General features: G+C 52.9%; 1 protein-coding gene across 1 annotated transcript in view; it reads right to left on the reverse strand.

The window, feature by feature from the left end:
* Window positions 1-13,034: 13,034 nt before the first annotated feature.
* Window positions 13,035-26,481, reverse strand: part of LOC135272757 (obscurin-like) — a 64,785-nt gene continuing 51,338 nt past the window's right edge. Inside the window, 15 exon segments of the mRNA XM_064371349.1 lie at window positions 13,035-13,147; window positions 13,195-13,219; window positions 15,026-15,202; window positions 15,453-15,538; window positions 15,959-16,014; window positions 16,678-16,857; window positions 16,859-16,876; window positions 16,951-17,032; window positions 17,256-17,424; window positions 17,626-17,738; window positions 18,020-18,025; window positions 18,205-18,323; window positions 18,679-18,762; window positions 21,197-21,209; window positions 21,704-21,883. Coding sequence (XP_064227419.1) covers window positions 13,035-13,147; window positions 13,195-13,219; window positions 15,026-15,202; window positions 15,453-15,538; window positions 15,959-16,014; window positions 16,678-16,857; window positions 16,859-16,876; window positions 16,951-17,032; window positions 17,256-17,424; window positions 17,626-17,738; window positions 18,020-18,025; window positions 18,205-18,323; window positions 18,679-18,762; window positions 21,197-21,209; window positions 21,704-21,883 — 1,421 coding nt within the window.

Raw genomic sequence — 26,481 nt, forward strand, 5'->3', positions numbered from 1 at the left:
GTTTCGCTGTTACCCAGGCTGGAGTGCAATGGCGCGATCTCGGCTGGTGGCAACTTCCGCCTCCTAGGTTCAAGCAATTCTCCTCCCTCAGCCTCCCAGGTAGCTGGGACTACAGGCCTGTGGCACCATGCCCAGCTAATTTTTGCATTTTTTTTTTTTCAGACGATGTTCGCTGTTACCCAGGCTGGAGTGTAATAGTGCGGTCTCGGCTCACCGCAACTTCCGCCTCCTGGGTTCGAGCAATTCTCCTGCCTCAGCTTCCCAAGTAGCTGAGATTACAGATGCATGTCACCATACCTGGCTAATTTTTTGTATTTTTAGTAGAGACGGGGTTTCACCTTGTTGACCAGGATGATCTCGATCTCTTGACCTCGTGATCCACCCGCCTCGGCCTCCCAAAGTGCTGGGATTACAGGCTTGAGCCACCACGCCCGGCCGAACCTCCTCATTTTGAAGTATTCTCCCAGGAAAATCTAGAAGATAATAACGTCTCAGACATTTTAAAATTACTAGCATTACAAGCTGAAGAAAATCTTGGTGTGGTGATGATCCTTACTCTAGTGAGAGCTGTGGAAGAAAAATTAAATGAAATAGTAGATCAGATAAAAACCGGAAAAGAAGAAGAAAAGAAACAGAAAAGAAGCAGAAGAAGCTGGAAATCAATTATTTCATGGCACTCCATTTACAAATAAGAATTTCTTAAATTGGAAGGCCAAGTTTGATGCAGAACTCTTGGAAATTAAAAAGAAAAGGATGAAAGAAGCAGCAGGAAAAAATTAATTAAGTGGGAAACAACTATTTGAAACAGATCATAATCTTGACACATCTGATATCCAGTTCTTGGAGGATTCTGGAAACAACGTGGAGGTAGGCGGGTCTTTGATCCAAGAAATGGATGACTTGGAGCTGGAGGATGATGAAGATGATCCAGACTACAATCCTGCTAACCCAGAGAGTGGCTCAGTGGACTAATGGACTGTCCCCATCTGCAGAGAGGCTTGACTGCCACAGCATCTGTGGCTGTGCTCAGAGGATTTTGATTTTCCTTTCTTTTTTTCTAGAAAAAAATTACTTTCAGGAGAATATTCTTCTGATAGCTTTCATCATCGAACTTAATAAACTTACTTTAAAATTAAAAAAAAAAAAAAAAAAAAAGCCAGGTGCAGCAGCTCACACCTGTACTCCCAGCACTTTGGGAGGCTGAGGTGGTAGGATCAGTGGAGACCAGCCTGGGCAAAATGGCAAAACTGAGTCTCTACTAAAAATACAAAAATTAGCTGGGCATGGTGGCACATACCTGTAATCCCAGCTAATTGGGAGGCTGAGGCATGAGAATCACTTGAACTTGGAAGGTGGAGGTGGCAATGAGTGGAGATTGCATCACTGCACTCCAGCCTGAGCAACAGAGCAAGACTCTATCTCCAAAAAGAAAAAGAAGAAGAAGAAGAAAGAAAGAAAATTAAATTACTAATAAATAAAAAGAAAAAAATCTAATAAATATTTAAAAAAAAAATTTTAAAGGGGACTGGTGCCTGGTTTAATGCTCTGCCATTGCCCTCTTACTATTTTGTGTGTGTGTGTGTGTGTGTGAGAGATGGAGTCTTGTTCTGTCAGAATCTTGCTCTGTTGCCCAGGCTGGAATGCAGTGGCGTGATCTCAGCTCACTGCAACCTCTGCCTCCCAGGCTTAAGCGATTCTCCTGCCTCACCTTTCCAAGTAGCTGAGATTACAGATGCATGTCACCATACCTGGCTAATTTTTTGTATTTTTTAGTGGAGATGGTATTTCACCATGTTAGTCAGGACAGTCTCAATCTCCTGACCTCATGATCTGCCCATCTCTGCCTCCCAAAGTCCTGGGATTACAGACATGAGCCATCATGCCTGGCACACTCTTACAATTCTCAGTAGTTTTGGAACAAGGAACCCTGCATTTTCATTTTGCACTGGGCCCCCTAAATTATGTAGCCAGTCCAGGTAACTGGAAATATGAATGGATAAAGAAACAAAGGCCAGATTACATAGGAATTTGTAGGCCACCTTAAGGAGTTTGAATTTTTTCTTATAATGTGAAGGGACACCTTTGAAGGGTCTTAAGCAGGGAGGAATTAAGACGTGATCTCTCCCCTGCTGATAGATGCTGATAGCTGGGTATAGGGTAGAGGTAGTAGAGATGGAGGAGTTGTTGTACGAGCTGTTTTAGAGCTTGTCAGAAATATAATTGCAGTTCACTCTAAAGGTAACTTAATAACTTTAGGTGGTACAATGTCAGCCAAACACCACTGTACTATCTATCAAAGAAAATCAGTTTACTTGTCTTTTGTAAAGCTGGATACCCAGAGAAGGACAGCAGCAGTTACATCTTTCCTCTTAGTGTGACTCTCCTTGCCACCCAGTTCCCAAAGGCCAGCTTGGGTGCTGAGGACATTTGATCATCACGGCAGCAGGGAAAGCATCAGAAGTGAGGAGCACCAAGGTTCTCTGGGCTCAGCCTTTTGTATCTTCTAACCTGGGAAATCGTGTCATTGATGCCTTCACCTCAGTTATGACTCTACCTAGAACTCACCCTGGTATTCATTCCACATCTCCTGCATCCAGGCTCTAAGTTTCAGGTCCCAAATTTTATGACTATGGCACATATATCCTGACCTAGTAACATTCCAGACTGCTAAAGTAAAAGGGCTTTTTAGGGTGACCTGCATAGGACATGCCCCTGGCAACTAGGCATAGGGAATATCTGGGGACTTTATGATGTCTACATCTGATGTGATCTGCTGTGGGACTTACTATCCCCACCTAGACCAGCACAACCTTTAGTATTAGATCCTCTGAACTTTAGTATATCTTTCAAGGTTTAGTTGAAACCAACCTGGCTAGTTTAAGCAGAAAGCAACCTGGCTAGTTTAAACAGAAAAGAATTCATATAAGGAATTAGGTAATACAAATTATCAGGGAGGCTGAGGATGACTTCAGGAATGACTCCAAACTGTCCCACCACGGTAGCCACCCATTTTTGCTACAATCAGGAAGGTAAGAAATCAGGACATCATCACCGTACCTATTAAGCTCAACAACACACCGCCGTGGCTGTGATTCAGGAATTGGCAGTTATCATTGCTGCCCCTGAAACAGCCTCTCAACCCCGACAAGGCTAGTGACTGGACCCTGCAACCCTGCTGCAGAGACTCCTCATACCTCTGCTGCCATACTTCAGCAGCAAGCAGCAGGCGGGTGACCTCCACCTCATTTCACCTTCCAAATCTTGGCCATGATTTTTTAACTCCAGATTCTGCAGCACAGGAAGGGACACTAGAAGGAGATGGGAATGGATACTGAGTGCCAATTGACAATCCCCAGCACACCCAGCAGCATGAATGGCACAGCAATGTGTCACCGAATCTAAAACTTAGAACCTCCAGAATAAAAAGTAGAGAACTGAAAATTGCTGGCTGGGCGCAGTGGCTCATGCTTGTAATCCCAGCACTTTGTGAGGACAAAGGAAGGTGGCTCACCTGAGGTCAGGAGTTTGAGACCAGCCTGGCCAACACAAAACCCCTCTCTACTGAAATACAAAAAAATTAGCTGGGACCTATAGTCCCAGCTACTCGGGAGGCTGAGGCATGAGAATCACTTGAACCCAGAGGCATAAGTTACAGTAAGCAGAAATGGTGCCACTGCACTCCAGTCTGGGTGACAGAGCAAGAGTCCATCTCAAAAAATAATAATAAGTAAATAAAAATAAAAATACAAAAATTAGCTGGGTATGGTGGCATCAACTGTAATCCCAGTTACTTGGGAGGCTGAGATATAAGAATTGCTTGAGTCTGGGAGGTGGAGGTTGCAGTGAGCTGAGATGTCACCTCTGCACTCCAGCCTGGGTGACAGAGCAAGACTGTCTAAAAAAAAAAAGACCAGATGCGGTGGCTCATGCCTGTAATCCCAGCACTTTGGGAGGCCGAGGCAGGTGGATCATGAGGTCAGGAGATCAAAACCTGTGTTTTTTGTACTAAAAATACAAAAAATTAGCTGAGTGTGGTGGCACGCACCTGTAGTCCCAGCTACTCAGGAGGCTGAGGCAGGAGAATTGCTTAAACCTGGGAGGCAGAGGTTGCAGTGAGCTGAGATCACACCACTGCACTCCAGCCTGGGTGACAGAACGAGACTCTGTCTCAAAAAAAAAAGAAAAAATAGATTTTCTAAGGGATGACTTTTTGGAAAACAAGTAACCCTATCTTCCCAAAGGGAAATTAGAAAGTGTTGCAGCAGGCACTATTTGTTTCCCTTGCCTCTTTCTGAATTGTTTTGATTTAAGACATCATAGACTATTTGGAGCTGTTTATTGGTTTCTATATTGCCAGAGTAATTGATTGAAGTATCAGGGTATAACCCCTTCTCTGGTAACTGACACATTATTGAGTACTGACTGATGCTGGGAGACAGCTTCTGTCAAGAAGTTGACCTTCTGGAGTGCTACAAAGGATACATTCATGAAAACCTCTAGTGGTTAGGGACAAACTGTGAATACCCACGGGGTGACTTTTGCACTATAAAAAAGCAAAAAACAGGCTGGGTAAGGTGGTTCACACCTGTAATCCTAGCACTTTGAGAGGCTGAGGCAGGCGATCACTTCAGGTCAGGTGTTTGAGACCAGCCTGGCCAACATGGCGAAACCCTGTCTCTACTAAAAATACAAAAAAAAAAAAAAAAAAAAAAAAATTAGCTGGGTGTGGTGATGCATGTCTGTAATTACAGCTACTCAGGAGGCTCAGGCAGGAGAATTGGTTGAACCTGAGAGATGGAGGTTGCAGTAAGCTAAGATCACAACACTGCACTCTAGCCTGAGTGAGAGAGTGAGACTCTGTCTCAATAAATAAATAAATATTTAAAAAGCAAAAAACAAACCCCTTACCCCTAATATCAGGGCATGTTCTGGCCTGACAGTGCCCTGTAGAAGCACTTGCTCTAACTGGGTAAAGGGACAGTGTCACGATGCCAGCAGGCTCCAAGTTACTAATGGCACAAGTACTTGACCCAGGATAGGATACTATTGACTTATTTCTCACTAAACAATGACAGTGCTCCCACTAATATATGCACAGAGCCAAGAGCTGTGCTTGAGTAGGATGGGGAGCATGCTCCCTTTCATGGCAATGCTTTGCATGAAAACATAGCAGGAGAGTGGTATGGCTTGCTGTGTCCCCACCTGAATTTCATCTTGAATTGTAGCTCCCACAATCCCCACATGCTGTGAGAGGAACCCGGTAGGAGGTAATTAAATAATGGGGGCAGGGTGCTGTTCTCATGATAGTGAATAAATCTCAGGAGATCTGATGGTTTTATAAAGCGTAGTTCCCCTGCACACACCCTCTCACCTGCCACTGTGTAAGACGTGACTTTGCTTCTCCTTCACCTTCCATCATGATGGTGAGGCCTCCCCAGCCATGTGGAACTGTAAGTTCATTAAAACTCTTCTACTTTAAAATTACCCAGTCTTGGGTATGTCTTTATTAGCAGCGTGAGAACAGACTAATACAGAGAGAAATGAGGATGTCCCATTTTCTGACCTGTGGGAATGTATTCCTCAAGTGATGGAAGTTAGTAACGATCAGCTGGTTTTCTACCTTAGGTGGCCCAATCTATAGGCTGTGAAAAAGAAGTTTCTAGGGAAGAACATAAGGGTGGCACTTTGTGATGATACTCAGCAGGCTTCTCCCATGGGTCTGTTCCAATTGCAGTGTCTTCTGTGTGGGTGATGCATTTACAAGATGTTCACTTTCATAACTTGGTGCCTATGGATTGTAGATAGAGATGCACAGAGGCCATTAGTCCCACCAGAGATTGGGTAAAAGTAAATCATTGAGGCCAGGTGCAGTGGCTCACACCTATAATCCAAGTACTTTGGGAGGCCAAGGTGGGCAGATCATATGAGGTCAGGAGTTTGAAACAAGCCTGGCCAACATGGTGAAACCCCATCTCTACTAAAAATACAAAAATTAGCTGGACATGGTGGAGGGTGCTGGTAATCCCAGCTACTCAGGAGGCTGATCCAGGAGACTCGCTTGAACCCAGAAGGCAGAGGTTGCAGTGAGCCGAGATTACACCATTGTACTCCAGCCTGGGCAACAAGAGCAAAACTCCATCTCAGAAAAAAAAGAAAAGTAAATCATTGAACAAATTCATCACGGAACAACATATATTCCCTCAGACTGAAGAAGGACATGACAACCATAGCTGCATGTTCAGGGCATGGAGTGCATATGGACATACCAACCACCGGATTGTATGCATTGGCTATGTTTGATTCCCATATGGGGAAGATAGAAAAAGGCTACACCCCCTCACTAAGACTGTCTCTGTTGCTCCCCACAGCAGGCAGGGCCAGGATAATTGCAAATGCCCTATACCTGTAGCCACCCTGGAAAGTCACAGAGCATTTTCTGATGTCTGGAAAAAGGCCACCAACAAAACTTCTCCAGTCAGCATTCAGGCAGGATAGGCAATGAATAAAACTGAGGACATTGAGGCTGTCACTGGGGAGACACATTACTGTTGCCTTCAGGACTTGGGATGTGTGTGGTCTATTACAGGGCCATTCATGAGGAGGTTGTCATGGCAGCTGCTGTGGTGCTAAACTTAAAACCACAGATAACGCTGTTCCTTTTTTTTCCCCCCCAAACAGGATCTCACTCCATCCCCCAGCTGAAGTGCAGTGGTGCAATCATAGCTCACTGTAGCCTCAAACTCCTGGCCTCACTCCCACTGTGGCCTCTCAAAGTGCTGGGATTACAGGTGCAAGCCACAGTGCCCAGCCTTCTTACATTATTTCTATTGTAATCCCTGTATTTACTGTGGCCAGCCACTGTCAACATCTGTCCTAGTGAGGAGTACTCAGAACAATGGTGAGCCACATGAGGAACAATACACAATTCACCTCTTCTCAGGGATTCCCCAAGTTTCCACTGACAGTGGATGTGTGCGATACTTGAATAATAGAGTCAGGAGCAGCTGGGCACTTCCCAAAAAGATGCAAGAATAGAAGCTGCCCACCTTGTCAGGAGGCATCTGATTTGTCAGGAGCACTATGGTAAAGTGTGGATAACTTGTGTTGCAACAGATGTGTGCTCCACCTGCCTTCATCCAACAAGGCACTACAATATCCTTGTGTGTAACTGATACCAAAGGCAAAGCCATCCCCTCTGCATCTCTAGGTTCTGGGTCACCATTTCTTCTCTCCTGGGAGGAATCATGAAGTGGTCACCACAAAAACATGTTGCACCTCAATGGAAGTCAGTGTTTGTTTGTTTGTTTGTTTGTTTGTTTGTTTTTAGAGATGGGGTCTCACTATGTTGCCTAGGCAGGAGCACAGTTGCTATTCACAGGCACGATCCCACTGCTGATCAGCACAGGAGTTTTGACCTGCTCTGTTTCTATCCTGGGCTGATTCACCGCTCCTTAGGCAACCTGTTGGGCCCCTGCTCCCAGAAGGTCACCATATTAATGCTAAACTAAATGTAGGCACCCAATCAGCATAGTGCATTACAGCCCAGAACTCCCGGGCTCAAGTGATCCTCTTGTCTCAGTTTCATGAGTGCCAGGTCTGTCCCGCAGACCCTGGCCGAGTGACGGATGCAAGGAGTACTCAGATACAGGTATTTGGTGAAAGAGTGGCTAGGGAACTGCCGAAGAGGGAGCAGCCTGGATAAGCTGGAACTGCTCGCTTTTATTCAGTACAGACATAATGCCAAAAGCCTGGAGCCAACACAATCTGTAAGTAATTAAAATTGTTGTCACCTTTGCAGGGAGCAATGTCACACTTGGATGATCAAAGGTCGGTTTCCAGATGACAAAATAAACAAGACTATTTAGATAAACTCCCCTATATTTCCTTGCACCTGCTTCTCGCCCTCTGCCTCAGGGTAAGAGAACAGCTGCCTTCAGCTTACTGTCCCCCAAAGCATTGCAGAGACTTCTGACCTTTCAAAAGGTTCACTTCTTTCCCTATAACTTCTTCTACCACTCTGACCAATCATCCCACACTGAGTAGCTGGGACTACAAGGCACGTGCGTGCCACCGCGCTCAGCCAGGGTTTGTTATTAATATTAGTTTAGGCTGTAAGTGATGTCCTTGCATGGTGTCACATGTCTGTAGTCCCAGCTACTCGAGAGACTGAGGTGAGAGGATCATTTGAACCCAGGAGTTCAGCACTAGCCTGGGTAACATAGTGAGACCCTGTCTCTATAAAAAATGAAAAATTGCTCAGGCATGGTGTCACATGCTTATGATCTCAGCTACTCAGGAGGCTGAGATGGGAGGATTGCTTGAGCATGGGAAGTCAAGACTACAGCGAGCTCTGATTGTGCCACTGGACACAATCCAGCCTGCATGACAGAGTGAGGCCTCAAAAAAAAAAAAAAAAAAAAAAAATCCCTTTGGGAGGCCGAGGCAGGTGGATCACGAGGTCAAGAGATCGAGACCATCCTGGTCAACATGGTGAAACCCCGTCTCTACTAATACAAAAAATTAGCTGGGCACGGTGGTGCGTGCCTGTAATCCCAGCTACTCAGGAGGCTGAGGCAGGAGAATTGCCTGAACCCAGGAGGCGGAGATTGCGGTGAGCCGAGATCGCGCCATTGCACTCCAGCCTGAGTATCAAGAGCGAAACTCCGTCTCAAAAAAAAAAAAATCCATTTAATCCAAGGGCAACTCTGGGTTGACCTGCCAATGTAGGGTGTTCACATTTATTCCTAGGTGGACGCATTTTCCCCTGGATTAGATACAGTGGCCACTGCCTCCTGAGTCAATTCAAATGCCCTCCCAATCTATATTTTACTCCCAGTTGAAACCCTGACTTTATAGAAAATGTTATAGGTGGATTTTAGACAGTATGGCAGGCACAGAAATGGTCCTCTGGTGTGACTGCCTCAACTTGGTGGTTGCTGTTTGATTGTACTTTTTATTATGGAGAATTTTTAATATACAAAGTATATTTATTGTAAATATCCTTTATGAGATAAAGGAAGTTCCATTATGGGACAGAAAGACTTAACAGCAGGGCTGCAACCCATTCCCTCTCTTTCCTGAGGTCTGGGGAAAAAGAAATGATCCTGGTCAAATCTTATAAAAATGCTACTAACTCATACCCTTAGTAAACACATGAATAGAATTTACTGGCCAAAAAATAACCGAAAATCCTTATTTATGAAATGTTCTTAACCGGATATACCTGGTCTATCTAGGTTGCTTACTATACATAACCCTGGAACTTATAGATTTATGGGGAACTTGGCTAGTCAGAAAATGGAGGATAGTCATATAAACTGTGTAATTAAGTGGATATAAGATGGAGATGTTCCATAACTAAAGCGTTGCCCTTTGTATAAGTAATGGCATCCACTCCTCGTTCTTGGCCTTGCTTCTGCATGCTCCACAGCTGGGCCCCACCCCAGCCACACCAGCCTCAGCGTCACTACGGAAGCCTCTGCTGAAAGTTGCTGCAGTTTCCCATTCCAGGGCCCCTACGGCTTCTGGGCCCACCTGCTGCACCAGCGTCATCTGCCATTTGGTATTTTCTCAGAGAAGATGCAATTTGCTAATAATTTGTTTAGGATTTTTGTATTGATATCCATGATTGAGACTGATCCTTCCTTTTTATTCTTGTCATATTCTTACTAGGTTTGGTTTCATGGTTATGATGCAGCACAGGTGAGCCCTGTGCTGTATCATAACTATGACACCAAACGGTGCTTTTAAAAAGTCTTGAAGCAACTTTTATCAAAGCAGCAGTGCACAGCAGCAGCAGAGGTACGACTCCTTGCAGAGCAGGGATACCCCATAAGCAGTGTGCCCAGAATAGCAGCTCAGAGGCAGGCCTGCACTCATATTTTTACTTTTAATTATATGCAAATATAATCTTTGCATATAAAATAAGGGGAGTTTGTGCAGAAATTTCTAGGAAAAGGGTGGCAACCTCCTGGTTATCAGGGTCATTGCCATGGAAAGGGGCAGTAAATTCTGGGTATTGCCATGGCAATGGTAAACTGATGAGACATACTGGTAGGCATGTTTTATGGAAAGCTGTTTCTGCCCCAGACCTGTTTTAGCTAGTCCTCAATTTTGTCCAGCATCTGAGCCCCAGGTCCAGAGTCCAGTCCTGTCTCCTACCTCAGTTTTGCCAACTTCATGCAATGCACTGGAGAGTTCTTACTTTTTCTCTTCTCTGGAAGAATTTGTATAGGATGGGAATTACTCAGTCTCTGCCACAGTCTACTTTTTGACTATTCAACATCCACACTCATTCTTCCTCCAAAATATAAAACATATTCATCTTCCCCCTGAGGGGTAATCTAAAGTCCCATAGAAGCTACTGCATCATACTTAAATCTCTATATGACATGAAGTCTTCTCCATCAAATTCAGATGTGTGAAGATGTTATCTGTCTATCATTCAACACTCCCAATATACAATGATAGAGAAGAAAGGATGACTACAACTTTTTAAAAACCTATCATTCAGCCAGGTGCAGTGGCTCTGGCCTGCAGTCCCAGCACTTTGGGAGGCCGAGGGGAAAGAGATGAAGGGGGGATTACTAAATCTATGTCCTTAAGCAAACAAGAGGCGATGGGATCTACCACATGGGTGGAGGGGTTGACCTTAGCTAAGGTGCAAAGTATGTGGGCTGTGGAACCTCTCTTCCAAACACAGTGGAACTCAATCCAGGCTGTCTCTGGATTTCCCCAGACCACCTCCAGCTAGTGTTGTTCTGAGCTTGGCCACCAAAAGTTGAGATTACTGAATGTGCATCTGTCTTCCATTAAACCAGCAGCCCTTGATAGGCTGTGTCAAAGTCGCCTCTAAATTCTTCATTCCTGCAAACTCTGGGCCAGAGTATGGGCTTATTGAATTAGTCCGAAGAGACACAAAGCAGCTGCTATGCAGCTGGTTTCACAAAGGGGGGCGGTCCTAACCCTGCGTTCTGGGTGTGGTGGCTGACACCTGTAATCCTAGCACTTTGGGAGGCTGGGGCAGGCAGATTACCTGAGGTCAGGAGTTCAAGACCTGGCCAATATAGTGAAACTTATATAGTGACCAGACTGGCCAATATAGTACAGTAGTTTTGTAAAATACAAAAAGTAGCTGAGTGTGATGGCACACACCTGTAGTCCCTCCGAGCTACTCAGAAGCCTGAGGCATGAGAATCATTTAAACTCAGTAGGCACAGTGAGCTGAGATCATGCCACTGCACTCCAACCTGGGCGACAGAGTGAGACTTCCTTTTTTTTTTTTTTTTTGAGACAGAGTCTCACTCTGTTGCCAGGCACCAGGCTGGAGTGCAGTGGCACAATCTCAGCTCACTGCAACCTCCACCTCCCGGGTTCAAGCAATTCTCCTGCCTCAGCCTCCTGAGTAGCTGGGACTACAGGCACATACCACCACGCCTAGCTAATTTTTGTATTTTTAGTAGAAACAGGGTTTCAACATGTTGGCCAGAATGGTCTCGATCTCTTGACCTCATAATCCACCCGCCTCGGCCTCTCAAAGTGCTGGAATTACAGGCTTTTTCCTTTTTTTTTTTGGAGACAAGGTCTTGCTCTGTTGCCTGGACTGGAGTGCAGTGGCACAATTGCAGCTCACTACAGTCTTCACCTCCTGGGCTCAAGTGATCCTCAGGCCTCAGCCTCCTGAGGAGCTAGGATTACAGGCATTCATCACCATGCCTGGCTAATTTTTTAAATTTTTTGTAGAGATGGTGTCTCCCTATGTTGCCCAGGCTGGTCTGAAACTCCTGGCCTCAAGTGTCCTCCTACCTCAGCACTCAGATCTAGAGTGCTGGGATCACTGGTGAGCAACCATGCCAGCTTCGAATATTTCTAAGAGAAGTCAAAAACGTGACCTCATATGTAAAACTCTCTAGTTCTCAACACTGGCCACAATTTGAGATAAATAGTAGATGAGTGTTCCCCAAAAAATCAACATAGAGTTACTAATGACCCAGCATTCCCACTCCTAGACAGATTCAGAGAAATGAAAACAAGTGTTTAAGCAAACCCTTGGACAGACACATTCACAACAGCACGATTCACAACCTCCAGAAGTGGAAACAGGATGGCTGTGGTGGCTCCCGCTGTAATCCCAGTGCTTTGGGAGGCTGAGGCAGGAGGACTGCTTGAGGACAGAAATTTGAGACCAGCCTAGGCAACATGGAAAAACCCCATCTCTACTAAAAATACAAAAGAATTAGCCAGGTGTGGTGGTGTGTACCTGTAATTCCAGCCTGGGGAGGCTGAAGCACAAGAATCATTTGAACCCGGGAGGTGGAGGTTGCAGTGAGCCAAGATTGCACCACTGCACTCCAGCCTGGCCAACAGAGTAAGACTCTGTCTTGAAAAAAAAAAAAGGCCAGGTGTGGTGGCTCACACCTGTAATCCCAGCACTTTGGGAGGCAGAGGTGGGTGGATCACCAGAAGTCAGGAGTTCGAAACCAGCCTGGCCAACATGGTGAAACCCGATCTCCATAAAAATACAACAATCATCCAGGTGTGGTGAAGTGCACCTGTAATCCCAGGTACTTGGGAGGCTGAGGCAAGAGAATCACTGGAACCTGGGAGGTGGAGGTTGCAGTGAGCTGAGATTGTGCCATTGCACTACAGACTGGGCAGCAAGAGCAAGACTCTGTCTCAGGAAAAAATAAATAAATAAATAAATAAATAAATAAATAAATAAATAAATAAGAAAAGAAAGCTTATGTAGAGATGGGGTCTCGCTCTGTTGCCCAGGCTGGTTTCGAACTTCTGGGCTCCAGCAATCCTCCCACCTCGGCCTCCCGAAGTGCTGGGATTCCAGGTGTGCACACTCGGCCCTTCACTGTACTTTTCTCTTCCTTCTGAATGTATGTGTAACTCCTAAGTATCAAGTTTTTTCCTTTTCATGTGTCATTTTAAAAATAAGAAGCAATAGAGTCATTGTAAAATAAGAAAAAGAAAAAAAATCACTTCCTTAAAATGTGGTGGCCTTGTGTTCCAGGGGCCTCCTCTGCTCACACATCCACAGAGCGCAAAGCGTTGACATAAAGGACACCCTGCAGTGCCACTGCTACACCCCAACCCTGGGGGCCTCGATGGGGGGCCCTGACCATGTCCAGGGCCAGGTCTGGGGGAGGTGAGCGGAACGCCAAGATACATAACATCTGTCAGTACCGAGCCGGGACCAATCATATTGGAGCTGGAGGCAAAGGTAACATCAGGAATGCGTCCACACCCCCTCTCCCCACCCCCATGCCCCACCCTTTTTTATGAGACCTGATGTTGCTCTGGTAGGATCACAGGTTACTGAGGCCTCAAACTCCTTCCTTTTTTTTTTTCTTTAGAGGAGGGGTCTTGCTATGTTGCTGCCTGCACTGCCTCTGGGTTTTGTTTGTTTTGTTTTTTGAGATGGAGTTTCATTCTGCCCTCAGGCTGGTGGCCCCGATCATGGCTTGCTGCAGAGCCTTGACCTCCCTGGGCTCAGGCGATCCTCCTGCCTCATGCTCCCAAGTAGCTGGAACTACAGATGTGTACCAACAGGGCTGGCCAATTTTTTAAAACATTTTTGTGTAGAGACAGAGTTTCACCATGCTGCCCAGGCTGATCTTGAACTCAGGCTCAAGTGATCCTTCTGCCTCAGCCTTCCAAAGTATTGGGATTACAGGTGTGAGCCACTGGATTCAGCCTGAATTACACTGAAAAAAAAAAAAAAAAAGCTGAGTCTGTGGCTCACACCTATAATCCCAACACTTTGGGAGGCCAAGGCAGGAGGATCACTGGAGCCCAGGAGTTTTCTTTATATACAAAAAAAAATGGTTTTAAATTTAGCTGGGCATGGTGGTCTGTGCCTGTGGTCCCAGCTATGTGGAAGACTGAGGCAAAAGGATTGCTTGATCCCAGGAGGTGGAAGTTGCAGTGAGCTCTGACTGCACCATTGTACTCCAGCCTGGGTAACAGAGCGAGATACTGTACTTAAAAAGAGAAACAGGCTGGGTACGGTGGCTCATACCTGTAATCCCAGCACTTTGAGAGGCTGAGGTGGGTGGATCACTTGAGGTCAGGAGTTTGAGACAAGCCTGGTCAACATGGTGAAACCCTGTCTCTACAAAAAATATAAGAATTAGCCAGGTGTGGTAGCAGGAGCCTGTAATCCCAGCTACTGGGGAGGCTGAGGCAGGACAATCACTTGAACCTGGGAGGTGAGGGTTGCAGTTAGCTGAGATTGTGCCACTGTACTCTAACCTGGATGACAGAGTGAGACTCCATCGAAAAAAAATCAAGCAAAAACCCACAAGTGTGTGTGTATATATATACACACACACACACACACACACATATATGTGAAATTCACATGGCCAGGCACGGTGGCTCATACCAGTAATCCCAGTACTTTGGGAGGCCAAGGCAGTAGATCATGATGTCAGGAGTTTGAGACCAGCCTGGCCAACATGGTGAAACCCTATCTCTACTAACAACACAAAAATTAAATTAGCCAGGCATAGCGGCGCATGCCTATAATCCCAGCCATTCAGGAGGTCGAGGCAGGAGAATCGCTTGAACCTGGGAAGTGGAGGTTGCAGTGAGCCGAGATCTTGCCATTGAACTCCAGCCTGGGCAATAGAGCAAGGCTCTATCTCAAAAAAACAAAAAAAGAAATTCACAAACCCTACAATTCTCCCATTTAAAGTGCACAATTCAGTGGCATTTAGTACACTCAGTGTTGTGCAGCCACCACTTCCATTTAATTTCAAAACACTTCCATCACCCCAAAAGGAAGCCCTGTCCCTATTAGCAGTTGGCCCTGCAAGACAGAACCACACACTGTCACCCCAGGCCCGCAGCCACACACAGGGAAGGGGAGAGCCCAGGGCTGGAGGAGGAGACGGGTTCAGGGAGGACCCCCTGGCTGACCAGTAGACTGCCTGCTGCCTCCCCGGGGTGGAGGGGAGGGCCCAGCTGGCCATGGGAACTGGCTTCCCGGAGAAGCTGCAGCCATTCTCCCAACTCACCAGATGTTGGAGGCCTCACTCACAGGGGTCTGCTGGATGATCTCGGGGGAGACAAACTCAGGGGAGCCATACTGGCTGAACTGTGGCTCTGCTGGGGTGATGCTCTGTGTGAAGCTGAAGTCGCAGATTTTAATGTCTTCCCGGGCAGGATGCAGCATCAGGATGTTGGGGGGCTGTGGGAGAGTTGGGCGTGGGTAAGGGCTGTGCCCTAAGGGGGTGACTCCTGGGGCTGCTGGGCCTGGTGGGGACACTCGGAGGCCTGGGGGGCAGGGTGGGGTGCACCCAGCGCAGCCATTTGAGGACAGCCTCTGCTCCACAAGAGCCACGCCCCACTTGAAAGGGCTGCCAGGAAGTGGTGAGCTCCCCATCTGTGGAGACAAGCAAGCCCTCAGTGAGGCTGGGAGTGCAGGGGTGGGGACACACGAGCCTTATGTCCAGGTGGAGGACGCCATGGCTGTGCAGGTAGTGCAGCCCCTCTGCCAGCTGCTGGATGTAGATCTTGACCTGCGACAGATTTTAAAGTCTTCATGTGGGGCTGCTGTTCAGGCGGGAGCTCCGCCCCAGCCTCCCTTTCCACTTCACGCCCAGCTGCCTCCTGGCTTCGGTGGCTGATGTGCAAAGCCCTCCTGGGCCCTGTGTGCCCCTAAGCCAGGGGATCCCTCAAAGGCAGGGAGGATACGGTGGACTCATGACCCTCAGCAGGGGAGGGGAGGGCTGGGCTGGTCAGCTGGTGAGGTGAGGTGGGGTCATGGGGCCTGTTGAGTCCAACCGAGGGGTCAAGAGCCCCGGAGGCCCTAGGGAGCCCCAGAAGCCTCTAAGCCAGGGAGGGCTATGGCTGGGGCTGTGTCTGCAAGGACTGCTGTCTGAGCAGGGGCTGGGGCATGGTGTGTGGCTGGGGCAGTGGTGGGTGGCTGCCCAGTCACCTCGGGCCTCTGTCACCACGCCCTTCCTGAACAGGTGGTCCAGCAGCTCCTCGGATGAGCACCTGGGATCCCGTCAAGGAAAAGCACACTTGTGGGACTGAAACCTGCCTGCCCCTGGACACCCATACTCACAATGAGGAGGCCAGGACTGCGGGCACGTCTGATCTCTGGGGGCAGTGTGGTGAAACTCAGGGTTGAGGAGGGTGGGGCAGGACCCCTCTGAGCACCAGATGACACCCAGTCCTGAGGAGAGGGGGGGCTGCAGGCTGACCCTGGGGACAGAGGCCACTCACTGCAGTGGCACGGTGGGAGGGGACATCCTGTCCATTCTGCACAGAGCCCATCAGCACCCTCTCCCCTTGAAGAGGATGACAACTTGGGGCAGGGGGGATGTGTCCAGCTGACAGCCTGTCAAGAGCACCAGAGGTGACCCCAAGACCAGGCTCCATGGGTGACAGGGTGAACCCCAGAGTGGCCTAGACAGGTGGCTCCTTTCTCTGTAAGAGGCCATCTGCAGAGTGGGAGAGAGCCCCCGCCATCCCTGCTGGGGGTGTCAGGTTATCAGGGCCAGCTGCCACCAGCACCCCCAGGGGACTCCAGTCACTGCCTCATGGAACAGAAGACTCCCCCCAAATTCCCAGCCAGGCAGGGGATACCGTGCACATGGCTCCTCCGAGCCCCGGCCTGCCCTGCTCAAGCCCTCCCAGGGGCTGAGGGCAGGATACAGCTCCAGAATGAGGATGAGGGTCTTGTGGGTCTCAAACTGGTCCAGCAGCCCTGTGACCAGCGGGTGGCTCAGCGTGGCCAGGATGTCTCGCTCCCTGTACACCTGGGCCTGAGTTCTGCTCCACAGGGGGATGAACTTGGCAGCACAGGAGACCTTGTTTCCTTTGTGCTGCACTCTTCATGAAGCCAAACATGTCCCTAGGAAGGAGGGAGTGAGGGAACCTGGTGGCCCAGGCCATCAGCAGTCCAGGGGAAAGGGGGCCGGGCACTACCTTCCGACCTCCTCCTTGACTTCATAGAAGGAGTGCAGCCTCCTCCGCAGGCTTTGCTTCTCTCAGTCCGGCTCACTGTCCCCTAAGGAGTGAGAAGTGGCTGGGATGGGCAAAGATGACCACCCGGATCCCCATGGAGCCCAGTGCTGTGGTGTTGATGGGAGGGGCTCCCTGGGCCCAAGACTGTGGGACCACCCCCACCCAGGAACCACCCATGGGAAGGGAGGTTGCCCTGTGGAGCAGAGTCCTGTACCCGGCCAGCCCAGCTACAAAGCCTGGGGTGCGAAAGGGGTCGGCCAACTCACCCCTGAGCACCAACAGCTCTGTCTTGCAGAGCACCTGGCTGCTGGTGTTTTGGGCCAGGCACGTGTAGATGCCAGCGTCCTTCGAGGCCATATCCCTCAGCACCAGGGAGTATGTGGTGCCTTCCTGCTGCTGGCTAAGCCAGGTGCTGTCCACCAGCTGGACACTGTCCTGGAGGCACAGGACTGGCAGGGCTGCCATCAACCCACCCTGGGGGACACCGCCCCCCACTCTTCACTGAGAGTGCTTCCGATGCATGTCCACTGTAGACGGGATGTCAGGGAAGTGCACAGTGTGGACTACAATCCCTCCCACGGGCTCTCCAGCTCCGAGGACCATCCCCAAATCTCACCCACCCGGAGCTGCTCTTACCTTGTACCAGATGACTGTGGGCTGTGGGTCACCCTCAATGACAGCCTGGAATTGGGCCATGCTGCCTATCTGCACCTGCACATCCTCGATGGTCACCTGCATGGATGGGGGCCCTGGAAGGGCAGGGAGGGAACCGTGGAGACCCCTGGGTGCCAGCCACAGCTCACCATGCCTGGGTGGTTGGTGGCCCTGAGATACACTGTGGGCAGCAGCACCCCATTCTGACCGCCCAGGCTTCTGACAGTCAGGGGTGCTGCTTCCATGGAACCACTGCCTCTCCCACTCTGGCCTCGGTGAGCCAGGTGATCAGGAGGAGCTGGCGGGGCCGGCAGATCTCACTGACTCTGCTGCGTGCTCAGGGACAGGGGCCTAAGGACACCAAGTTCACCACCACTTGCCTCTCCCTGGCAGAGGGTCCTGGCCCCTCTGAGGGAACACAGTGAGGTGAAATGTGGGGCTCCCAGGCTGGGGCAGGCCAGGACATGCTGGGTGGCTTCCATAGATGTGCAAATGCCCCCAGCACTGGGCAGAGTCACAGGAATCACACTCATAACCCTCTGGGCCCGACCCCATACGTGCAGTGCGTGTCCATGGCCCAGTACATGTAGGTCCTCTGCATGGTCTCTGTGACCACATGACTGTGGACGTCCCAGAGCAGCTCCCCTGTGCCTGCCCTGGGCCAGGCTGCGCCCTCCATCCTGGGGTTAGGAAATGGAGTGAGGCTCTGCCAGGCCCTCACCTGTTCTGAGCAGCCAGGCCTTCCGATGGGATGGGGATTTCCCTGCTCACTACCAACACTCGGAGGGGCTGCAGCAGAGCCTCTCTGGGATGAGATGTACAGACGGGGGCCCAGCCCCCACACCTCTCACCTCTTGTTCCCAGCATGGCCTCTCCTCCCTACCCTGCCCAGCGTGAGGTGGCTGCTGGCAGGGAGTGTGGTGAGGGCCGGGAGGCCACTCCGGTACCTCATGCTCACATGCCCTCCCTGCCTGCCCTGGGATGTCCCCTGGGGGTTGGCCCCTGCTGCAGGACCCAGCAGTCTGGGGAGGTTACTGGATGGGCACAGTCTGCTCCTGGGCTCTGGCTCGGGCCTCCGGCTCCTGCTCTGGGGCTTCATGGAGGAGGAGCTGTGGCATCCTCAGGGGCCCGGCGGCTGGGAGACAAGGCCTCATGAGAGGGAGCCCGGGTGGTGCCTGTAGCAGCTCCTCACGATCCCAGGCTCGGTGAGCCCAGGCAGAGGGTTGGGCTCCAGGAGCCCTGAGCCCCAACCCCAGTCCCCAGCCCACAGCTCAAGCATGTGCAGTTGCCACCCTGCAGAGCCCACGTGCCAGGCACCCTCCACTTCTGGGCTGGCACCACCAGTCCCAAGGCCCCTGTCCACCCGCCGGGCTGACAGCCGGATGCTGTGGTCTCTGTCTTCCAGAACACTCCCTGACAGCCAGGCAGGGCAGGCAGCTGTCTCTCAGCACCATGGGTGGGTGCAGGGGCATTCAACAGTTCATAGTGAACAAGAGATGGTGGGCAGGACCCAGAGGGTCAAGGCATTGCCCCATGGGGCTGCCCAGAGGCCACAGGGAGGGCCCTCAATGCCGCTCCATCCAGCCACCAGGGAGAGGTCAGAAGGCCCCCAGGGCCGACTGGGTAGAGGACTGGGGCTGGGGATAGCCCCGGGCGGTGGCACAGGCAGAGCAGGAGGCTATAGGAGTTGGGTACACGTGAGCTTTGGGCAGGCCGGCAAGTGGGAAGGGTGCCTGCCATGGGCAGGGCAGGTGGGGTTGTGGGCGGAGCAGGCCAACTCGTGCCGACTCTTCAGTGGCATCGGGCAGAGTGAACGAGCGTCAGGCCTGGGAGGGAGCCTGCGATCTGCTGGAACAGTCCAAGCAGCACCCGGGTGGGGTTGTCTGCTCAGCCTCTGTGCCCCTGGCACCCAAGCGGCAGAGGGAGAGTGAGGACCAGAGCCGGTCCTCCCAGACCCCCTCCCCAGCCTTGGCCTGCCTGTCCCTCCCCTGCAGACACCAGCCCTCAATCTTTGTGGGGGGAAGGATGACAGGCCAGGAGAATGAGAAGTAACCACTTCCCAGGGTGAGAGGGATGCCATGCCCCTTCTCCTGGGCCAGGCCCTGCATCTGGCCAGGCCCTGTGTCCATCCAGCCCCATGATGGGCACACTGAGCAAATGTTCACCAAGGTGGGACCTAGCAGGACACCCCGCAGTGCCCAGGCAGCTGGAGGGAGGAGCCTGTGCCTGCTGAAGACCTGGGGTCTTCCGTGCCTGCTGGCGGGAAGCAGACCCAAGGGGCCGGCCCTCTCATCTCACTGGGGGAAGGTGGCCTGCTTGCACCAAACCCTGTGCCCCCTGGCCCTGGGGAGGTCACAGTGGCAGCGTATGGACTGTGAGACTGTTGGAAGCGCTGAGTGGAGTGTGCTCAGGGCATGAAGCATGAGACCATGGCAGGGCAGGGGCTGCCCCGTGCAGTCCTGGGGGAGGGCACTGCACCCTGGAGGTGTCACCCTGCTTGGCTCTAGCCAGATGGCCTTTCTCCAAGGTGATGGGACCAGGTAGGTGTGGCCGGGGAGGGTGCATGAGGTAAGGCCCTGCAAGATGGGTGGGGTGACCAGAGCGGGTGGGACACAGTACACAGGGCTGGGATGGTCCTTTGTGTGAAGGTGACCAAGGCAGGGGCTGGACCAGATGGGGAGGAGAAGGGCATGGACCAAGAAGCACACACAGGCAAGATGCAGAGGTGCTGGATGGGGTGGGGTCAGGGAGGAGCCTAGCCACCATCCTGCCTCCGGCCTCATGGCTCCCTGCCTGGCTGCGCCCACGCTGGCGCAGACCTCCAGCTGGGAGAGCTGGGTGCTCCTGTAGGCAGGGTTGGAACACCTGGCTCCACTTGCAGTGAGCAGCAGGGCCTGGGATGAGCTCCCACAACGCAGGCCTCAGTTTCCCCAGATGCACCATCTGTCCCTTTAAGAAAAGGTCCTTGATCAGGGACCTGAGGACCAGGCTGGAGCAAGGCCAGGGCTGGGCCAGGCTCACACCTGTAATCCCAGTACTTTGGGAAGCTGAGGCAGGAGAATGACTTGAGCCCAGGAGTTTGAGAGCAGCCTGGGCAACACAGCAAGACCCCATCTCTACCCCAAAATAGAAAAACTAGCCAGGCATGGGGGCACACACCTGTAGTCCCAGCTACTTGGGAGGCTGAGGTGACAGAATCACTTAAACCCAGGAGGTTGAGGCTGCAGTGAGCTGTGGTCGCAACCCTGCACACTGCACTCCAGCCTAGGTGACAGAACGAGACTCCGTCCCAAAGACAAAAAAAAAGCAACAGCCATTAAAGTGCTCCATAACAGAGACCCGAGACACCTGGGGGAAGGGGCCGGGGTGATCATAACAGGAGACTCCCGACACCTGGGGGAGGTGGCTTGGGTGATAACAGACCCCTGACACCTGAGGGAAGGGGCGTGGGTGATAACAGAGACCCCAGACACCTGGGGGAAGGGGCGTGGGTGATAACAGAGACCTCAGACACCTGGGGGAAGGGGCGAGGGTGATAACAGGCTCCAGACACCTGGGGGAAACGGCTTGGGTGACACACAGAGCAGGCTCTCTAGCAGCCACTCTGGTCTGGTCTGTCTGGGGCACTGGCTGCTTCTGACCCCCCTCCTCCATCTGCTCCTTTGACCCTCTGTTCCCCCTCCTCTCCCTCTTACTTCTCCCCTCTCTCCTCCTCTCCTTTCTCACACCCCTCCCCCTCCTCCTGTCCACTGAGGAGCCCGGGGCACCTGAATTGGCTACCACAGGCCAACCATGGGAAGCCTCTGGCTTCTGGAACAGACTAAGAGCAGGAGGAACCTTCCAGAACCGATTCTGTGCATTGATTCAGATGGGTAAACTGAGGCCAAGCAAGAAGTAGGCTTTTCCCAGGAGCCCCCAGTGCATGGAGCCACTGGGGTTCCAAGTCGGGGTCACTGGGGCCTGGCATCTCATGCCCATGGGATGGGCAGCCCTTGTGGTGTAGTCAGGGTTGGGGTCAGCCCCTGGGGGTCTTTGCGGTCGGCATCCGTCTGGGCCTCACCGGGTGCCTCTGAAGTTCCGGTGACTGGGGGCTGGGAACCAGCTTCCTGGAGTGCAGGTGCCATCCCAGGGCAGGGGCCGGGGCCAGTGAGGTCCTTCATGGAAGGCACTGGCACCTTGGAGCCCAGCGGTCTCTCCAGGATGGATGTGACCTCCTGGTCCACATTCTCCAGGGTGGTGTCTGTAGAAGTGGCAGATGAGTGCAGAGGGGCTGAGGCCCAGGGGTCCGGGATGGCTGTAGCCTGCAGGGGGGACTCCAGGAGCCTCATCCCCATCCTCGAGACTGCCCAGCTGGACCGACACTGGACTCCACCCCCGACCCACACCCCTCAGGAGGCTCCTGGAGGTGGAGGCCTGGGACAGAGAGGGGAAGGAACTGCAGACCCACGCTGCAGCAGGCGCTTCCTCTTCCTAGAGCCCCTGCAAGCTCAGGCCCATCCTCCCCAGGTGCCTTCGGGAGAGTGTCACCACCTCCGGGAAGCCGCCGGGGCTGGATACCTGCCCCTGGCCCTGGCTCTGCCACTGATCACAACTCCCCGACCACAGCTGGCCTCTCCTTGAATCTGGGCACAGTCTGATGCCAAGCCGAGACTAGAGGAAGCTTGGGTTCGGTGGGTGTCCCAGCAGCATGGCACGGCCCTCTCTCTGGGGACGGTCCCTCCCTCCCAGGGCAGCCTCTGCCAGCACTCACCTGTCAGACAGCTTTCTGTCCTCCACCTGTCACCCAAATCTGCCCTCCTCTCTGCCTACCACCCTGCCCCAGCCACCCAACCTGACCCCTTGCTGGCAGCCAGAGAGTCCTCCAGAGCCCTGCTGGGCATGGCCCCACTGGCAGCTCCCCCTCAGCAGCCTCCCCCGACCTGACCTGGCCACCAGCCCCCAGGCACCTCGCACGTGGGTCCAGCAGGTCACCTGCCCCAACCCTCCCTCCTCATTTGTGTACTCAAGCCCCTGCTGCACCCCCAGTCAACAGCCTGGAGAGGAGACGCGGGCTGCTTTCTACAGGACCAGGGCACCCTCCTCCCCACCCTCCCCACTCCAAGGCTGTCGGCAGGACCCCTTGGCCGGCCCCAGGGCTGGAGGGCTTGGGGTCGTCCTCTATTCGTGCTGGAATTGTCCAGCCAGAGACAACGAAGTTGACCCCTGATGCTGAGAGCCCAAATCCCATGGGGTCACCGCATCCCTGCATCTGCCATGACAACTGCCCTGGCTGCCCAGGCCTGGGGAAGGCCTGCCTGGTGCCCAGCATGCCAGGAAGGACTGTGATTAGCTGTTCTGACCATGCCTCATGTCCCTGTGGGTGGCTGCATGGCCCCTGATGGGAAGCAGCTGCCGCAGGTCCACTTGGGGACCCTAGAATGGGCAGGGACCCCACAGGCAGTGGCCAGCCAGGGACCTTACAGTCAAGTGCTGGTGAGGGTAGGGGCTCCCTCTAGGGCTGCAAGTGGAGGGGACCCAGGACCGTGCAGTGGAGAGGCAAGGAGAGTCGGAGAGGTATGCAGGAAGCCGCTTTATTCTTGCCGAGAGACAAGGGCTGCTGCCCACACACAGACCCCGTGTCCACCCTGCAGAGAAAGCCAGGAGGCCCACAGAGCTGGAAGGCACCCACCCAAGGGTCTCAGTGGCCAAGACTGCAGGAGAGGTGGGACCATGGAGGGTGCTAAGGGCCTGGGAAAGGCGGTGAAGTGTGGAGTGTCTGTGGGTACCTGAACGGTGCTGGCAGAGGGCGCTGAGGGCCTGAGGACAGGGCGGTGATGTGTGGAGTGTCTGTGGGTACCTGGACAGTGCTGGCAGTCAGAGGATGAATGTTATGTGAGCAAGCGGGCGGCAAGCAGGTGGCTGGGCCACACGGGTATGACGCAGGCAGGTCAGTGGCATGCAGGAGGCATAGCAGTCAGAGGAAGGCTAGAAACACGCCTGCACTTACATGATGACGGTTTTCTTGGGGACTTTAGTCTCTTGCTCAGTGACTACAAAGAAAGCAGTCGGAATGGTGAGGGTTACAGACCAGCCAGGGCTGGGGGCTGAGCTATCTGAGTGGCACAACAGTGGAGTCACCGGCTAAGCTGTCCCTGGCCAGGCTGTCTGCTCAGAGCCCCAGTTCCCTGGTCTCTGATGTGGAGGTGACAATGCCTGCTCTGAGTGGCTGCAGAATGAGGACTGAGGACAGTGCATCCCCTCATGAAGGCGGGACTCTCTGTCCCTCACGAGGGTTTTGCAGGGGCTGTGGGGAGAATGAGGGCCCTACCTATGCTTCCTGCACAGAAATCCCAGCTTCTCCTTCGACCCATGTCCCGAGGTAGCCCTGTGAAATTGTCAGACCTACAATCCCACTTCTCAGACATAGAAGCCAAGTCCTGGAAGGGAAAGCAATGGCCTGTGGCTGCACAGGGAGCCAGCAGCCACACTGAGGCTGAGACATTCAGGGCCTCTGTTACAAAAAATCCTCGTGAGGAGGGACTCTGGAGTCCTGAAAGTGGCACATCTGAGCTCTGTGGCACGAGGCCACACAAGTCCTGCCAAGAACAGCCCCAGGAATGCTGCACAGAGTCCTGAGCTCCAAGTGGGCGGGCAGCCCAATCTCCCTACAGGAGCAACCTTGGTCCACACACCCCAGTCTCTCCTGCTTTTCCTGGCTGCTTCCCTCCCCAGAGCCAGCAGGATGGGGCCTGCGGTTCCTGTGATGGGATGGGACACATCTGGGATCAGGCAGCTCCTCCTCCCAGTCACCTCAAGAACTCTTCCCCTGCAGCTCCTGGGCAGAATCATCTGGGCACAAAGATGGCGCCTCCCAGCCCTGGCCAGCTGGCTAGTGGGCAGGCCATGGGCCACCACCAGCCTTGCATCTCTGTGACCCTCCTCACCACCCCTAGCAGGAGGCCCAGAAAAGTCAAGTGACGTGGCCTGGAGCGCACAGCCTCACAACTCTGGGTCGGGGTGGGGCACTGTGTGCTTTGCTAGACTGCCATGTGGAGAAAGGCTTTACGCCCATCTCAGAGGAGGGGCACATGTATGCCAGCGACTACCCACATCTGGTGGGAGCCACAGGTGCTGTGCATTTCTGTGTGTGTGTGCACGTGTATACGTATGTGTAGGTGTGTATTTCACAGGAAGAGAAAGCGTTCATGGGAGGAGAGAATGCGATCCAACCAAAACGCTGCGTGTGGTTTTTTTTGAGACGGGGTCTCACTCTTGTCCCCCAGGCTGGAGTGTAATGATATGATCTCGGCTCACTGTAACCTCCGCCTCCCGAGTTCAAGAGATTCTCCTGCCTCAGCCTCCTGAGTAGGTGGGATTACAGGCGTGCACCACCACACCTAGCTAATTTTTGTATTTTTAGTAGAGATGGGGTTTCACCATGTCGTCAGGCTGGTATCAAACTCCCGACCTTGTGATCTGCTCGCCCTGGTCTCCCAAAGTGCTGGGATTACAGGCGTGAGCCCCTGTGCTCAGCCAAGGCTCTGTGTGCCTGGACTAACCTGACCCCAGAGAAAGCTGGTGTGTCCGCCACCTGCTGGCCAGTGATGGGAACTGCACAGAGTGATGGAAAACCCGGGGCCTCCCCCATCATCCTCCCTGCACTTGGGGCTGAAGCCTGGCGCTTCTGGGCCCATACACTCCGGGCACCATCACTCATGGACCTAAACTGCCACCTGATCGGCTGTGGACCTGGGTATTTGCAACTATAGGAGGGGTGCAGCTGTGCGCAGCGTGGTTCATGAGCGAGGGGGCAGTGCCCGCCCCACAGGCCTGGCAGGGCCCGTTCAGGCTGCAGAGCTGCCAGGTTAAAAAGGAAGCAGCAGGCAGGTGTTAGAAGCAGGGAGGCATTGGCACCAGCTCCAGGTTCTTCGCGCTGAGGTGCCGCCGCCCTGTTCAGCATGGGTGGCCTCTCTCGCCTGCCACCCCTCCTCCAAACCCAGAGAGAGACTTGTTACGACTGCAAAGGACACTTCTGTAACCAGGAAGAGGCAGCCCCACGTGTCCCTGCTGGCACTTCCGTGGCCGCAAGACACGGGACTTGTGAGAGGCTGGAGTGCGGTGGCTGCAGAAGCGGTTCTGTGAGGTGCTGTGGCCACCAGGTTGTGGGGCTGATGGAGGTCACAGGGCCCCAGAGACACGTCAGACGTGGGGCACTCGCAGTGGGGGATGAGGAACAAGGACCCCTGCCCGGCAAGGGAGGGTCTCCCTGAGGGTCATGGAGGGTGTCAAAGATGGCCAAACTCTGTGGGACCCAGATGGGCACCTGGCTTTCAGACACTGTGCCCTGAGAGACAGTTGAGCTGGGATGGAGTAGCCAGTGTTTACGACTTGGAGGACATGCGTTCCAACCCATCCACAGTGGGAGCTGCGGCTCTGCCAGGTGTCCCCCCGCTTGCATTTCCCCAGGGATGGGAGGCTCATCACCTGTCTAGAGGGGCAGCTCCAACTGGGAGCCCATGACAGATGCCCAATGACCCCCTTCCCACCCTGGCTGCCCCTGCCCTGAACAAAGCATCCGGGAGGAGTGAAGTGATGCGCCCCACCTCTCCCCCCCACTCCATCCCTGCTGATCCCCCACACCCTCCATCCCTCACCTTCCATCCCTGGTGAGGTCATTCTGCAGCCCAAGGCCCTCCCAGGACCCTGGAGCAGCCCCAGACCAGGCCAGGTGCCTCCACAGCCAGCCCTACCCTGAGCTGGAGGGGTCAGGCCCCTGATACCTGCCCCTTCTCCTGGGAGCCAAGCTGGGGCCCAGCTGCCCGGCCTCCACAGAGACGTCCTTCCTACTGTTCCTGCTGC

The sequence above is a fragment of the Aotus nancymaae genome, unplaced genomic scaffold (genome assembly GCF_030222135.1).
Source record: "Aotus nancymaae isolate 86718 unplaced genomic scaffold, 86718_ANA_hifiasm-v0.15.2.pri h1tg000131l, whole genome shotgun sequence".
In the NCBI taxonomy this organism is placed as follows: Eukaryota; Metazoa; Chordata; class Mammalia; order Primates; family Aotidae; genus Aotus; species Aotus nancymaae.